Genomic DNA, 14,189 nt, shown 5'->3' with positions numbered 1-14,189 from the left:
AAAGCGCTGCCGTGGCAGCGCTGCCGCGGCAGCGCTTTGAAGTGTAAGTGTAGCCAAAGCCTTAAAGGTACGCTCATGCTTAAATGCTTTGCTGGCTCAGGTCCAGAGTGCCTGATGCCTTGCAGGACTGATCTCTAAACCAGCATTATGGCTCACTGGTGCTAGAGGCTGGAAGGAGCTATGAATCTGACCCAGTATCCGCCTGGATAAGCTGTGTTCCTGAGCTCTGCTGGGGGAGGAGGGGGCCAAAGGCACATGTCAGTTGGGTAGGGGAAGGAGAAGCTTTCCTCATTTATAGCTTAGGGAGGTCTCTCTGTACCACAATGATGGGGTCTGTTGGGCTCCTTGGCTGCTCCTCTTCGGGGACCGGCAGTCGATGTGGGGGCGTAATGTTAAAAAGGTGTCTGGATCTCTTTCCCACGTTATTCCAGAGACCCTTGTTGTGCAGCTGGGTTCTCCCTTTTACAGTTTGGTCCTGAGCAGCCAATCCACCCTTTTGACCAACATCCATAGACTGTGCTGGAGCTTGCATGGCATAGGCAGCTCTCAGCGTTTTCTCCCAGCCTCTCTGTTTCTAGAGTTGCTGTTTCTATAATACATGTTTTCATGATTCAAATGGCAAGTGTATGTTTTTAAACTTGGGATTTATTTGCATCAAGATCACAAGTTTAGAGACGGAGTTACTCAAAGCACAGATGAATAAAACTGAAGCCAGCATGAAAGATCAAGAAACAACTAAAAAAGTGCAAAATTTCCAAGAGGTAAGAGAACTTCGCTGAGGAACCAACTGTTCTGGTTAAAAATTCTACTAGGTGGGTACTTGCTATTCCCATGCAACTGTTCTGGAACGATCAGCCCTTCTTCAGTTCATGCCAAGGGAATCAGCATCTTTGGCATTTCTTCCTCCTGCAGTTTGTCCAGCATGCTGCAGCAATAGTAATCTGGCATCCCTTCCACTCTGACCCTGTCCCCCACCCCCATGAATCCCTTCTCGGGCTCCCTGAAGCTTAAACTCCCTGTCCTTCCTTCTGAGGCACTACACAACTCTGCCCCCATCCAGTATGTCACCCTTCTACCTCCTTCCCGTCTCCTGATCAATGCCCTGCCAGCTCCAGCTGCCTCCTTCCCGTCTCCTGATCAATGCCCTGCCAGGCCCAGCAGGGCAACAATTTTTGCCCAAAATTTTTTTCCACCAAAAAATGCAGATTTGGGTCGACCAAAACATTTCACAAATTCACCAAATTATTATATTAAAAAAAACCCTGAAAAACTGAAACATTTCAGTTTTTCAATTCTAAACTACTTCAATTTGATTGAAAAAGAGATCAAAGAAACCCCAAAATCAAAATGATTTATTTGACCTGAAACAAAAATTTTCCAACTTCTTTGGTTTGCCAAAAAATTCAAATAATTTTCATTGCAGGTCAGCCCGAAGCTAATTTTTTTTTCTCAGTTTAGCCAGGAATTGAAAAAAATCAATTACTTGCACAGCTCCACTGTTGACACTTCTCCTTTCCCATAATCTCTTTGTCTCCTGTGTCTCCTCTGGCCCTTACTTCAAGCTGCCCCAGGGACTGGAAGGGTGTAATTATTGCAGCAGTATATTAATTAATGGCATGGGGAAAGGGATAATCTGTCCCCTCTGACCTCTCTCATTAAGTTCCTTCCATCATTACTGAGTTAAAAGCCCACCCCTTGCACTCTAGTATTTTTAGCATGGTCTATATCAGGGGTAGGCAACCTATGACATTCACACTGCCCAGGTCCTGGCCACCAGTCCACGGGGGAGGGGGCTCCGCATTTTAATTTAATTTTAAATAAAGCTTCTTAAACATTTTGAAACCCTATTAACTTTCCATACATCAATAGTTTAGTTATATATTATAGACTTTTAGAAAGAGACCTTCTAAAAAGGTTAAAATGTATTACTGGCACGCGAAACCTTAAATTAGAGTGAATAAATGAAGACTCAGCACAACACTTCTGAAAGGTTGCCGATCCCTGGTTTAAATCAAAATTGGATGTTTTTCTAAAAGATAAGCTCACTTCAAACAAGAGATCAGACTACTTAAGCATAATTGTTTCTTCTGGCCTTATAGTCTATGAATTAAAATTGTAATTTAAAGTCCTGAGCTAGACCTACAAACTCCTTAACAGACTGTATTCTGGCTGCCTCAGCAACCCTCTCTGTGACTTTTCAAGATGGCTGTACCACACAGGAGTAGTTCAGTAGGAGGATTGTCCATTGAAACTGGGGTCCCCAAACTTTTCACGTCATGCTCCCCCTTACCCTTATCTGCTCCAGGAGTGGAGCTGCAGCCAGGGGCTGGGGCTGGGTGGTGCTCCCTCCTCTACTCCCCCATGGGGGCTGACCCGGGCCCTGCCATGCCCCTCTGAACATTCTGCCATGCCCCATAGGGGTGCACCCCACAGTTTGGGAACCACTGGTTTAGACTACCAGGCTTGGTAGGCAGAGCATTCCTAGTGGCAAGACTACAGCTATGGTACTCTGCCAAAATAACACTCACACACCTCTGTATGGAGGAGTATGGAGTAGGGTGGATTGATTTAACTCACTGATTTTAATCATGATTTAAGGCAGCAATCAGGAAACCTTAAATTAGAGTGAATAAATGAAGACTCGAAACACCACTTCTGAAAGGTTGCCGACCCCTGGTCTATATATTGTCTGTGATTCTGATATGTTGATGATCTCTGAAAACTAGTACTGGACAAAGTAATTTAGGGTTCTTGGCTGGGATTTTCAATTCTGCCTAGGGGATTTGGATGCTTGGGTTGCCATGGGAATTGGGAATCCAAATCTTGGCAGCAGCTTGGAGAATCCCAGCCCTCATCTTTCTAGTGTATGAAAGACTGTGGATGTGACTCATAACAGATGCTGCTGTTGAACAATTGCAGATGCTGAAAAGCCACCAGGAGAAGGTTGAAGTACTTGAAAGTAAATTATCAGAGGAGAGAGATTGGAGAAAGCAACTTGCATCTGACCTTGAAAAGACACAGAAAGCTTTGAAGGCTGAAAAAAAGGTATTGAATGGCCAGACATGTATTGTGGTGTGAAGCTGTTCTCTTGGAGAATGCTTACTAATTCTACTGTATTCTTGAACTAGATGGCCACCTCCGTCTTTCTAAAAGACCCCACAATGTTCCACATATAATTTTGCTTGGCCTTTAGTTAAATACCCGTCTCTATCAAACAGACATTTCTGAAGGTCTCATTGGGTTGCTTTGAATACAATTGTTTACCATGGCTTTTCCCAGGCCACTCCTCTGACTTTTTCCTCCATAATTTATCCCTATTCTACAGCACATCTTATTTTTCCTTTCAGTCAATGGTATAAAACAACAGCAAAAAAACTTTGCTGCCAAATCAAATTCGGCTGGACAAATAAAAACAAACTGAAGTCAGGTAGAGCATCCTGAAAGCCTGGAACCCAGTAATTGCAGAGGACTAGCTTGAGGACCCCTTACTCACACTGATGAGCACTTATTGACACAGTATTGCCAGAATGTCTCTTATTTATACATCCAGGGACTGTGGCTCTTTTTGTCACACTTTGCTGGTGTCCATGTGAACTACATTCTTTGTTTCTAGATGTATAATCTTACATTTGGCTGTATTAAAACATAAGAAGGGACAAACTGGGTCAGACCAATGGTCCATTGAGCCCAATATCCTGCCTTCTATCAGTGGTCAGGTGCTTCAGAGGGAATGCACAGAACAAGGCAATTATTGAGTGATCCATCCCCTGTCATCCAGTCCCAGCTTCTGGCAGTCAGAGGTTTAGGGACACCCAGGCATGGAGTTGCATCACTGAGCATCCTGGCTAATAGCTATTGATAGACCTCCATGAATTTATCTTTTTTGAACCTTGTTATAGTTTTGGCCTTCACAACATCCCCTGGCAACAAGTTCCATGGATTGACAGTGCATTGTGTGAAGAAGTACTTACCTTATGTTTGTTTTAAAGCTCATACCTATTAATTTCATTGAGTAACCACTGGTTCTTGTGTTATGTGAAGGGATAAATAACACTTCCCTATTCACTTTCTCCAGTCCATTCATTATTTTATAGACCTCCATCATGTTCCCCCTTAGTCGTCTCTTTTCTAAGATGAACAGTCCCAGTCTTTTTAATCTCTCCTCATATGAAAGCTGTTCCAGACCCTAATCATTTTTGTTGCCATTCTCAGTACTTTTTCCAATTCTAATATATTGTTTCTGAGATGGGGCGACAAGAACTGCACGCAGTATTCCAGGTGTGGGTGTACCATGGATTTATATAGCAGCATTATGATATTTTCTGTCTTCTTATCTATCCCATTCCTAATGGCTCCTAACATTCTTTTAGTGTTTTTAGCTGCCACTGCACATTGGGCGTGTGTGACGTTCCCCTCTGGTGTTATCCGGACCGGTGATCTGCTAGGTCACCCCAATCCTTGACTCTGGGAGCCAGCCTTACCCTGCTCTGCTGTGGGAACCCCCACTCATGGGCTGTTCATGCACAGCCTCTGGCATGTAAGCTGCTCCCAACTACTTGCAAGCAAATGATACTAGCCAATATCTCCAGTCCCAGACACAGGCCTAGGAACCTCTGTCTTGCAGTGTCCAGTTATGCCCGGTGGACGCGGCAAGCTTATATGAGTTTGTCAATTTAACAAAGAAATTGATATGTGCCAGGCTTGTTATCCCAAGAGGAGCCTCTGACATGCTTCAAACCAAACACACTGCTTCAGGTAGAATAAACAGATTTATTAACTATAAAGATAGATTCTAAGTAATTATATGTCAAAGCATAACATGTCAGATTTGGTCAAATGAAATAAAAGCAAAACGCATTCTAAGCTGATTTTAACACTTTCAATGCCCTTACAAACTTAGATGCTTCTCACCACAGGCTGGCTGGTTGCCCTTCAGCCAGGCTCTCCCCTTTGATCAGTGCTTCAGTCGCTTGGTGGTCATGGTGTCTGTAGATGGAGGTGGAAGAAAGAGGAAGAGCTTGGCAAACATCTCTCCCTTTTATCATGTTCTTTCTTCCTTCTTGGCTTTGCCCCCCCCTTCAGAGTCAGGTGAGCATCACCTCATCACAGTCCCAAACTGACCAAGGGAAAGGGGGTGACTCCCTCGAGAGTCTAACAGATTCTTTTGTTGCTGCCTAGGCCAGCATCTTTTGTTCCTGTGAGGCTGGGTTGGGTTTGTCCCATACCTGTCCTGATGAGGTGTGAACTGCCTCTCTGCTCTTGGAGAGTTTTTGTCTGGGCTTGCTTTAAGCCACAAGGACACATTTTCAGCCTCATAACTATATACATGAAATTATAACCTACAACATTACTATAACATCACTATAACAACCATGCTCAGTGCATCATGACCCTTCCGAAGACACCCGACATGACAAACTTTGCATTGGATACCACACAATCATATTATAAGGATGAACATGGGGCTGTTGGGGTCCCCCGAGGTACAGAGCATCACAGCGTGTGCAGGAATTTAAATTTCACTGCTTTTGGGGGGGCACCGGTGAGGGGCACAGAACTCCTCTAGTGGGGAGAAGAGCAAATTCCTCCAGCGCAGGGACCTCGGTAAGGAGTGCAGAACTCCGCCTGTTCCTGAGCTGCAGCGGGGAGAGCACTCAATGGAGAAGTTTGCTCTCCCCACCGCAGCCCTGGAGCAGGAGGAGTTCTGCACCCCTTGCCAGGGACCCCAGGCAGAGGAGTTCTGCATCCCCCGCAGATTACTGGGGTAGGGGGGCGCTTGCCCCTGCTTTCCCCCCATTGCACACACCCCTGTTAAGTGGTAACAGCTAATTTAGACCCCATCATTTTGTATGTATAGTTGGGATTATGTTTTCCAAATGCATTACTTTGCATTTATCAACATTGAATTTCTTCTGCCATTTTGTTGCCCAGTCACCCAGTTTTGTGAGATCCCTTTGTAACTCTTTGCAGTCAGCTCAGACTTAACTATCTTGAGTAATTTTGTATCATCTGCAAACTTTGGTACTTCACTATTTACCTCCTTCTCCAGATCATTTATGAATACGTTGAACAGCGCTGTCAAGTATCCAAAAGGAGTTGGTTTTACTTCTGTATATGGCATTGGGGAGCCCATTACTAGAATACTAAATCCAGTTCTGTGTCCACACTTTAAGCAGTATGTTGACAGATTGGAAGAGGGTTTAGTGAAGAGTTATAAGAATGATAAGAGACAGTTCAGTCTATTTATCTTATTGAAGAGGAAGTTAAGAGGTGTCTTGGGCCACGTCTGTACGTACAGCACTGCAGCTGTACAGATACAGCTGCGCCGCTGCAGCACATATGGTGAAGATGCTCTGTGCCAATGGGAGAGAGCTCTCCCGTTGGCATAAACAACCCAGCTCCACAAGCGGCAGAAACTATATCAGTGGGAGAAGCTCTCCCGCCGACATAGCACTGTGCGCACGAGAACTTATGTTGGTTTAACTTCCCTTTCTCAGTGGGGTGGTTTATTCACACCCCTGAGTGACATAAGTTATGCTAACATGGGCTGTAGTGTAGACATAACCGTGGTTGTGGTCAGTAGATACCTACATGGGGAGAAGAGATAGTAGGGGACTCTTTAATTTAGCAGATAAAGACAGAGCAAGATCTAGTGGTTGGACGTTGAAGTCAGAAAGATTCAAACTGGAGGTAAGACAACTTTTTAACAAGGAGGGTAACTAACTATTTGAACAGCTTCCCAAGGGCTGTGTCTCTTGGAGACTTTACATTGAGATTGCATGTCTCGCTAAAAGATCTGCTCTAGTTCAACCTCGAGGGTAACTTACTTAAGGCAGGTCTACACTTAAAATGCAGTGTCGGCAAAGCTGCAGCGCTTAAGTGAACACGCTCCTACACCGATGGGAGAGCTTCTCCTGTCAATGTTGTGGTAGCAACATCAACAGGAGAAGCTGTCCCGCTGACACAGTGTTGTCTACACCAGGGGTTAGGTCAGTATAACTATGTTACTCGGGGGTTGTGGATTATTCACAGCCCTGACCTGAGCGACGTAGTTACACTGATATAAGTCTGTAGTGTAGACCTGGCCTTAGTAGTTTGCAGTGGTAGCCGTGTTGGTCCCAGGATATTAGAGACGGAGGGGGAGAGGGGAATACCTTTTATTGGACCAGCTTCTGTTGGTGAGAGAGACAAGCTTTGGAGCTACACAGAGCCCTTCTTCAGGTCTGCGAAAGGTGCTCCCAGCCTCACAGCTAAACACAAGGTGGGACAGATTGTTTAGCATAAGTAGTTAACACGTACTGTAAATCAGAGACCATTCAAGCTGAAGTGGCCAGTTAACACCTTTGCAGTCAAAGGACAAAAAAAGGTATGTGGAGGGGTGTGGGTAGTAGATTACAGATTGTTGTCTTTATTAAGACCATGATTTGTAGTGTCTAGCAAAGTTTATGAATTTGAGCTCCCAGGCTCATCTTTTGACGGTGTTGTGCAGGTTTTCGTTGAGGATGACAACTGAGAGGTCAGATATGGAGTGATCGGTTTGTTAAAAGTGTTTGCCCACGTGCGATATGGCATTTTGGCCTTTTATCATTTCCCTGTGTGAGTTCAGCCTGGTCTACACTACGCGTTTATACCGAATTTAGCAGTGTTAAACCGATTTTGTGTGCACCCGTCCACACAACGAAGCCCTTTATATCGATATAAAGGGCTCTTAAAACCGATATCTGTACTCCTCCCCGATGAGGGGAGTAGCGCTCAAATCAGTATTGCCATGTCGGATTAGGGTTAGTGTGGCCGCAATTCAACGGTATTGGCCTCCGGGAGCTATCCCACAATGCACCATTGTGACCGCTCTGGAAAGCCATCTGAACTCGAATGCACTGGCCAGGTAGACAGGAAAAGCCCCGCGAACTTTTGAATTTCATTTCCTGTTTGGCCAGCGTGGAGAGCTCACCAGCACAGGTGACTACGCAGAGCTCATCAGCACAGGTAACAATGCAGTCTCCGGAGAATCGAAAAAGAGCTCCAGCATGGACTGCACGGGAGGTACTGGATCTGATCGCTGTATGGGGAGAGGATTCCGTGCTAACAGAACTCCGTTCCAAAAGATGAAATGAAAAAACATTTGAAAAAATTTCCAGGGCCATGATGCAGAGAGGCCACACCAGGGACTCAGTACAGTGCCGTGTGAAAGTTAAGGAGCTCAGACAAGCCTACCAGAAAACCAAAGAAGCAAACGGAAAGTCCGGGGCAGGGCCAAAAACATACCGCTTCTATGCTGAGCTGCATGCAATTCTAGGGGGGTCCGCCACCACTACCCCACCCCTGTCCGTGGATTCCGAGGTGGGGGTGGTAATCGCAGCCATGGCTGAGAATTCTGTGGACGGGGAAGTTGAGGAGGACGAGCTTGTAGAGAGCACACAGCACTCCGTTCTCCCCAACAGCCAGGAGCTTTTTCTCACCCTGACGGAATTACCCTCCCAAGGCAGTATCCCAGACAATGAAGCCATGGAAGGGACCTCTGGTGAGTGTACCTTGTAAATATAAGACATGGTTTAAAAGCAAGCATTTTTTAATGATTAATTTGCCCTGAGGACTTGGGATGCATTCGCAGCCAGTACAGTTACTGGAAAAGTCTGTTAACACGTCTGGGGATGGAGCGGAAATCCTCCAGGGACATCTCCATGAAGCTCTCCTGGAGGTACTCCAAAAGCCTTTGCAGAAGGTTTCTGGGCAGCGCTGCTTTATTCCGTCCTCCATGGTAGGACACTTGACCACGCCATGCATGTAGCAAGTAATCTGGTATCATTGCATGACAAAGCCTAGCTGCGTATGGTCCCGGTGATTGCTGGCATTCAAGCAATCCGTTCTTTATCTCGCTGTGTTATCCTCAGGAGAGTGATATCGTTCATGGTAACCTGGTTGAAATTCAGGAATTTAAGTAAGGGGACAGAGATGGCCATTCCTACTGGGCTGTTTGCCTGTGGCTTAAAATAAATCCTTCCCTGCAGGTAGCCAAGCGGGGGGAGGTGGGGGGCGCGATTGGCACTGAGCTTTTCCGCATTTGGCTAGCAGGGATCTTTCCTGCTACCAGCCACGCAGTGGGGGGAGGGGGAGAAGGGGGATGTTTAGCAGTGATCTTCCATGATGCGAGCCACGGGGTGGTTTCTGCTGCTGCACGTTAACAGGAAAGAAGCAGCACTCAACGGTAACACCAAAGCTGCAGGCACTCAATATTAAGATGCAAAATGCGACCTTGTAGTGAAGACACATGTGCTATGTAAGGTGAATAGTGTTGTTCACCGTGAAAGAGTATGACCATTGTTCTCTAAAATGTATCTTTTTAAATACTTCTCTCCCTTTTTTCCCTCCTCACGCAGGTGCAAATTTTTCAAGCCTCCCTACTCCGTCCCGAAGGCTATCTCAGATAAGGCGGTGGGAAAAAAAGACGCGAGAAGAAATGTTTTTGGAAATCATGGAAGTGACTCGCAATGAAAGAGCTCATCTGAATGAGTGGAAGGACATGGTAGCAAAGTACAGGAAAGATGCCAGTGACCGTGAGGACAGGAGGGACCAACGTGAGGACAGGAGGGACCAACATGAGGACAGGAGAGATGCTCGAGATGAGAGGAGAGATGCTTGAGATGAGAGCTGGCGGCAGGAAGATCAGCAGTGGCGGGATGCAACTCTGGGGCTGCTGCGTGATCAAACTGACATGCTCCGGCGTATGGTGGAGCTTCAGGAACGGCAGCAGGATCACAGAGTGCCGCTGCAGCCCCTGTATAACCACCCTCCCACCTCACCATGTTCCTTAGCCTCCTCACCCGCCAGACGAGTAAGAACTCATGGGGGTAGGCTCCGTGCACCTGCCCACTCCACCCCCGTGGACAGCCAACCAAAAGGCTCTCATTATTATGAAATTTTTTTAGTGGCCTTTTCCTTCCCTACTATTCTCCTCCCAAACCCAACCCGGGCTACCTTGTCAGTTCTCTCCCTCTTTTTATAATTAAGTAATAAAGAATACATGATTTTTAAACTAGAGTGACTTTATTTCCGTAGAAAGCAAGCTGTGATCAAAGGGGTGGGGGGAAGAGGTGGCTTACAGGGAATGAGTCAATCAAGGGCAGGAGTCATCAAGGAGAAACAAACTCAAAAGTCACACTGTACCCTGGCCAGTGATGAAACTGGTTTTCAAAGCTTCTCTAATGTGCACCGCTTCCTGGTGTGCTCTTCTAATCACCCTGGTGTCTGGCTGTGCGTAATCAGCAGCCAGGTGATTTGCCTCAGCCTCTCACCCCGCCATAAAGGTCTCCCCCTTACTCTCACAGAGATTGTGGAGCACACAGCAAGCAGCAATAACAATGGGGACATTGGTTTAGCTGAGGTCTGAATGAGTCAGTAATGTGCGCCAGCACGCCTTTAAATGGCCAAATGCACATTCTACCACCATTCTGCACTTGCTCAGCCTGTAGTTGAACAGCTCCTGACTACTGTCCAGGCTGCCTGTGTATGGCTTCATGAGCCATGGCATCAAGGGGTAGGCTGGGTCCCCCAGGATAACTACAGGCATTTAAACATCCCCAACTGTTATTTTCAGGTCTGGGAAGTAATTCCCTTGCTGCAGCCATTTAAACAGAGTAGTGTTCCTGAAGACACGAGCGTCATGAACCCTTCCCGGCCATCCCACGTGGATGTTGGTGAAACGTCCCTTGTGATCCATCAGTGCTTGCAGCACCATGGAAAAGTACCCCTTGCGGTTTACGTACTGGGTGCCCTGGTGCTCCGGTGCCAAGATAGGGATATAGGTTCCAACTATCGCCCCACCACAATTAGGGAATCCCATTGCAGCAATGCCATCCACTATGACCTGCACATTTTCCAGAGTCACAACCTTTCATAGCAGCAGCTTAGTGATTGCTTTGGCTACTTGCATCACAGCAGCCCCCACAGTAGATTTGCCCACTCCAAATTGATTCCCGACTGACCGGTAGCTGTCTGGCGTTGCAAGCTTCCACAGGGCTATCGCCACTCGCTTCTCAACTATGAGGGCTGCTCTCATCTTGGTATTCTGGCGCTTCAGGGCAGGGGAAAGCAAGTCACAGAGTTCCATGAAAGTGCCCTTATGCATGCGAAAGTTTCGCAGCCACTGGGAATCGTCCCACACCTGCAACACTATGCGGTCCCACCATCTGTGCTTGTTTCCCGGGCCCAAAATCAGCGTTCAATGGCTAGAACCTGCCCCATTACCAGCAGGATCTCCAAAGCACAGGGGCCCGCAGTTTGACAGAATTCTGTGTCCATGTCCTCATCACTTTTGTCGCCGCGCTGCCGTAGCCGCCGCCTCCTCGCCTGGCTTTGCAGGTCCCGGTTCAGCATAGACTGCACGAGAATGCGCGAGGTGTTTAAAACGTCCATGATTGCTGTCTTGAGCTCAGCAGGGTCCATGCTTGCCGTGGAATGGCGTCTGCACAGTTCACCCAGGAAAAAGGGCGCGAAATGGTTGGCTGCTGCTGCTTTCACGGAGGGAGGGGTGAGGCTGTACCCAGAAGCACCCACGACAATGTTTTTTGCTCCATCAGGCACTGGGATCTCAACCCAGCATTCCAATGGGCTGGGGAGACTGCGGGAACTATAGGATAGCTATGGGATAGCTACCCACAGTGCAACGCTCAGGAAATCGACGCTAGCCTCGGTACATGGACGCACACCGCCGAATTACTGTGCTTAGTGTGACCGCGTGCACTCGACTTTATACAATCTGTTTTAAAAAACCGGTTTCTGTAAAATCGGAATAATCCCGTACTGTAGACGTACCCTTCATTTGAGAATGTAGTGATTGTCTGGTTTCACCCACATAGTTGTTGTTTGGGCATTTAATGCACTGGATGAGGTTCACCATATGTTGTGACAGGCATGTGTCAGACCCCTGGATCTTGAGCAGTGTTTTGTGAGGGGTATTGATCATCACAGCAGGGGAGATATGTCTTCTGGTTTTACATCTGTTGTTCTGGCAGGGTCTGGTGCTGCTTTGAGTTGGTGGGCACTGGTCTGTAGGGAGCTTGCTTCTGCTGATGATCTTGGTGAGGTTTGGGGATTGTTTGAAGGCCAGAAGAGGGGGTTTGGGAAAGATTTCTTTCAGGATGTGGAGCACATCGAACATGGGTTGTAGCTGTCTAATGATACCCCATATGAGTCCCAGCATGGAGTGGTAGGTGATAACTAGGGGTATGTGGTTGGAGGGTTTGGGGGTTTTTTTCTGTGTACACACATAACAATTTTACATTCAACAATAAACACTTTGTTCAAACCATGGGAACAGCCAAGAGTACTAGGATGATTCCCCAAAATACTAACCTCTTCATGGTTGTATGCAGAGTTGATGTAGCCATGTCAGTCCCACAATATTAGAGAGACAAGGAGGGTGAGGTAATATCTTTTATTGGATCAACTTCTGTTGGTGAGAGATACAAGCTTTTGAGCTTCCACAGTTGTTGCATCACACTCGCGCAGGAACAGAGCCCAAGCAGAGAGAGAGAGCGTGTGTGTGTATGCATATGCGTTTATTCATTCCCAGCATGCTCTTACATCCCAGCATGCTCTTACATACAATATGGTAAGCAATCACAATTGCTAATTAATTAATTAAACCCACACAGCCACAGCTGTAACCCATAGGGTAATTATCATCCTACACACCTGTATCCTATTTACAATTAGCTGGCCAATGAGAACAAGCCCAAGGCCAGTCCTTCACACACAACCCAGCATAATCAGTTCAGCATCTCACATTGTAATCCCACATCTCCCCCCTCTATTCAAAATCAAAAGAAGAGGGAAAGGAAAAAGGATAAAAAACATTCACAAAACATTTCCAACTTATAACAACATAATACCACAGTCTATCTTAGTCTTATCCAAAAAGTTTAGATTATCATAATAAATATTATGGTGAAAAACTAAAGAACAATAGTGTTTAAAACAGATAAGTGCAGGTCCTCAGCTGGTGTAAAGTAACACCAGCTGAGGATCTGCCTCAGAGCCTTCAAATAAGATCACAATACACAACCACTGAGTAATCTGTTCACAAGCCAAAATTAAAACTTTATAAAACCAACCTATATAACCATGCAATCATTAACATATTACCCAACAACACCAAACAAAAACAAAACACAACAAATAAATAGTGCAAACTCTACAGGATTCCCCCCTTCCTAATACCAAAGCATCCCTCAGATGTCAGGCGATCAAACTGACACTGAGGGAGGGGGGGGGTCCTAGAGAAAATACATAAACCACATAAAAAATCTTAACAACACAACAACAATTCTGGCCAGAAGACATCACAAAACAAAACAAAAAACACAAAACATCTTAATAATTGCATGGTACACTAAATGTTATACAATCAACACAAAATTTCTTGAGCAAGTGATAGAATTGTAAAAACTAAAAAGCAGTTATAGCTTTGACTCTCCAATATAGCTTCTCTAACACAATTTTCAAAGCAATATCTTGAGAAGCACAAATAAAGACAATAAACAAGTTGGACATTCTGTAGTGAATGTGTCATAAGAATCAAATCTGTGAGGCAATTTCTACAAAAGACATCACATACTGATTTAAAGGCAGCTGCAAAGCAGTCTGAGTTAACTCCCAAGTCTTAAAAATTTAAAAACAAAACAAAAAACCTTTCCATTTAGCAACACTGTTCTCTTATTAAAACTGAGTTCTTGTATATTTTAACATGCACTCAATGGCACAGAGATAGTGTTTTCTTAAAAAGGAAAGGCAGCTGTTATTCATTTCATGCTTGAAGAGAACTCTCCACCGACGTTGTCTAACTTCAGAGTAAAGCACAGGATCTAGGCTCCCGGAAAAGATTGCTCCCAGCAGGAACACCTATTAGCAGGCGTTCTGCATACAATACTACTGAAGTTCTGCAGCTGCATAAGAGACCTTGATCCTCTCCACCCCCGCCTCCAGCTTGATTTCAAAGTTCCAAGCTCCTCCTTGTCTCACAGCATGGAGTCTAGAGGACTCTGGTAATTGTAGGAGAAGTAACGCACTCACAGGATGATCTCCCGGGCAGTCTTGAGGATCTCGACAGCCTTGCTGTACTCAATGTCCTGAAAATCAACATCATTAACTGCCAAGACCTGGTCTCCCTCCTGCAGCCTGCCCCGCTCCGC

The 14,189-nt window shown here is 45.9% G+C and overlaps 1 protein-coding gene across 7 annotated transcripts in view; it reads left to right on the top strand.

Annotated features, from left to right (window-relative positions):
- The window catches only part of CCDC30 (coiled-coil domain containing 30), a 147,423-nt gene that overhangs the window by 91,635 nt on the left and 41,599 nt on the right, over window positions 1-14,189 (top strand). For 6 of the 7 annotated variants that reach the window (XM_044996252.1, XM_044996251.1, XM_044996254.1 and 3 more), the window contains 2 exons: window positions 660-761; window positions 2,920-3,045. In XM_044996252.1, the coding sequence (XP_044852187.1) occupies window positions 660-761; window positions 2,920-3,045 (228 nt within the window). The remainder of the gene's footprint in view (window positions 1-659; window positions 762-2,919; window positions 3,046-14,189) is intronic. The other variant, XM_044996253.1, reaches the window with a different exon arrangement.

The sequence above is a fragment of the Mauremys mutica genome, chromosome 21 (genome assembly GCF_020497125.1).
Source record: "Mauremys mutica isolate MM-2020 ecotype Southern chromosome 21, ASM2049712v1, whole genome shotgun sequence".
Taxonomy (NCBI): domain Eukaryota; kingdom Metazoa; phylum Chordata; order Testudines; family Geoemydidae; genus Mauremys; species Mauremys mutica.
Note: the sequence above shows the minus strand (reverse complement) of the source record. Positions and strands in the feature narration are given on the sequence as shown.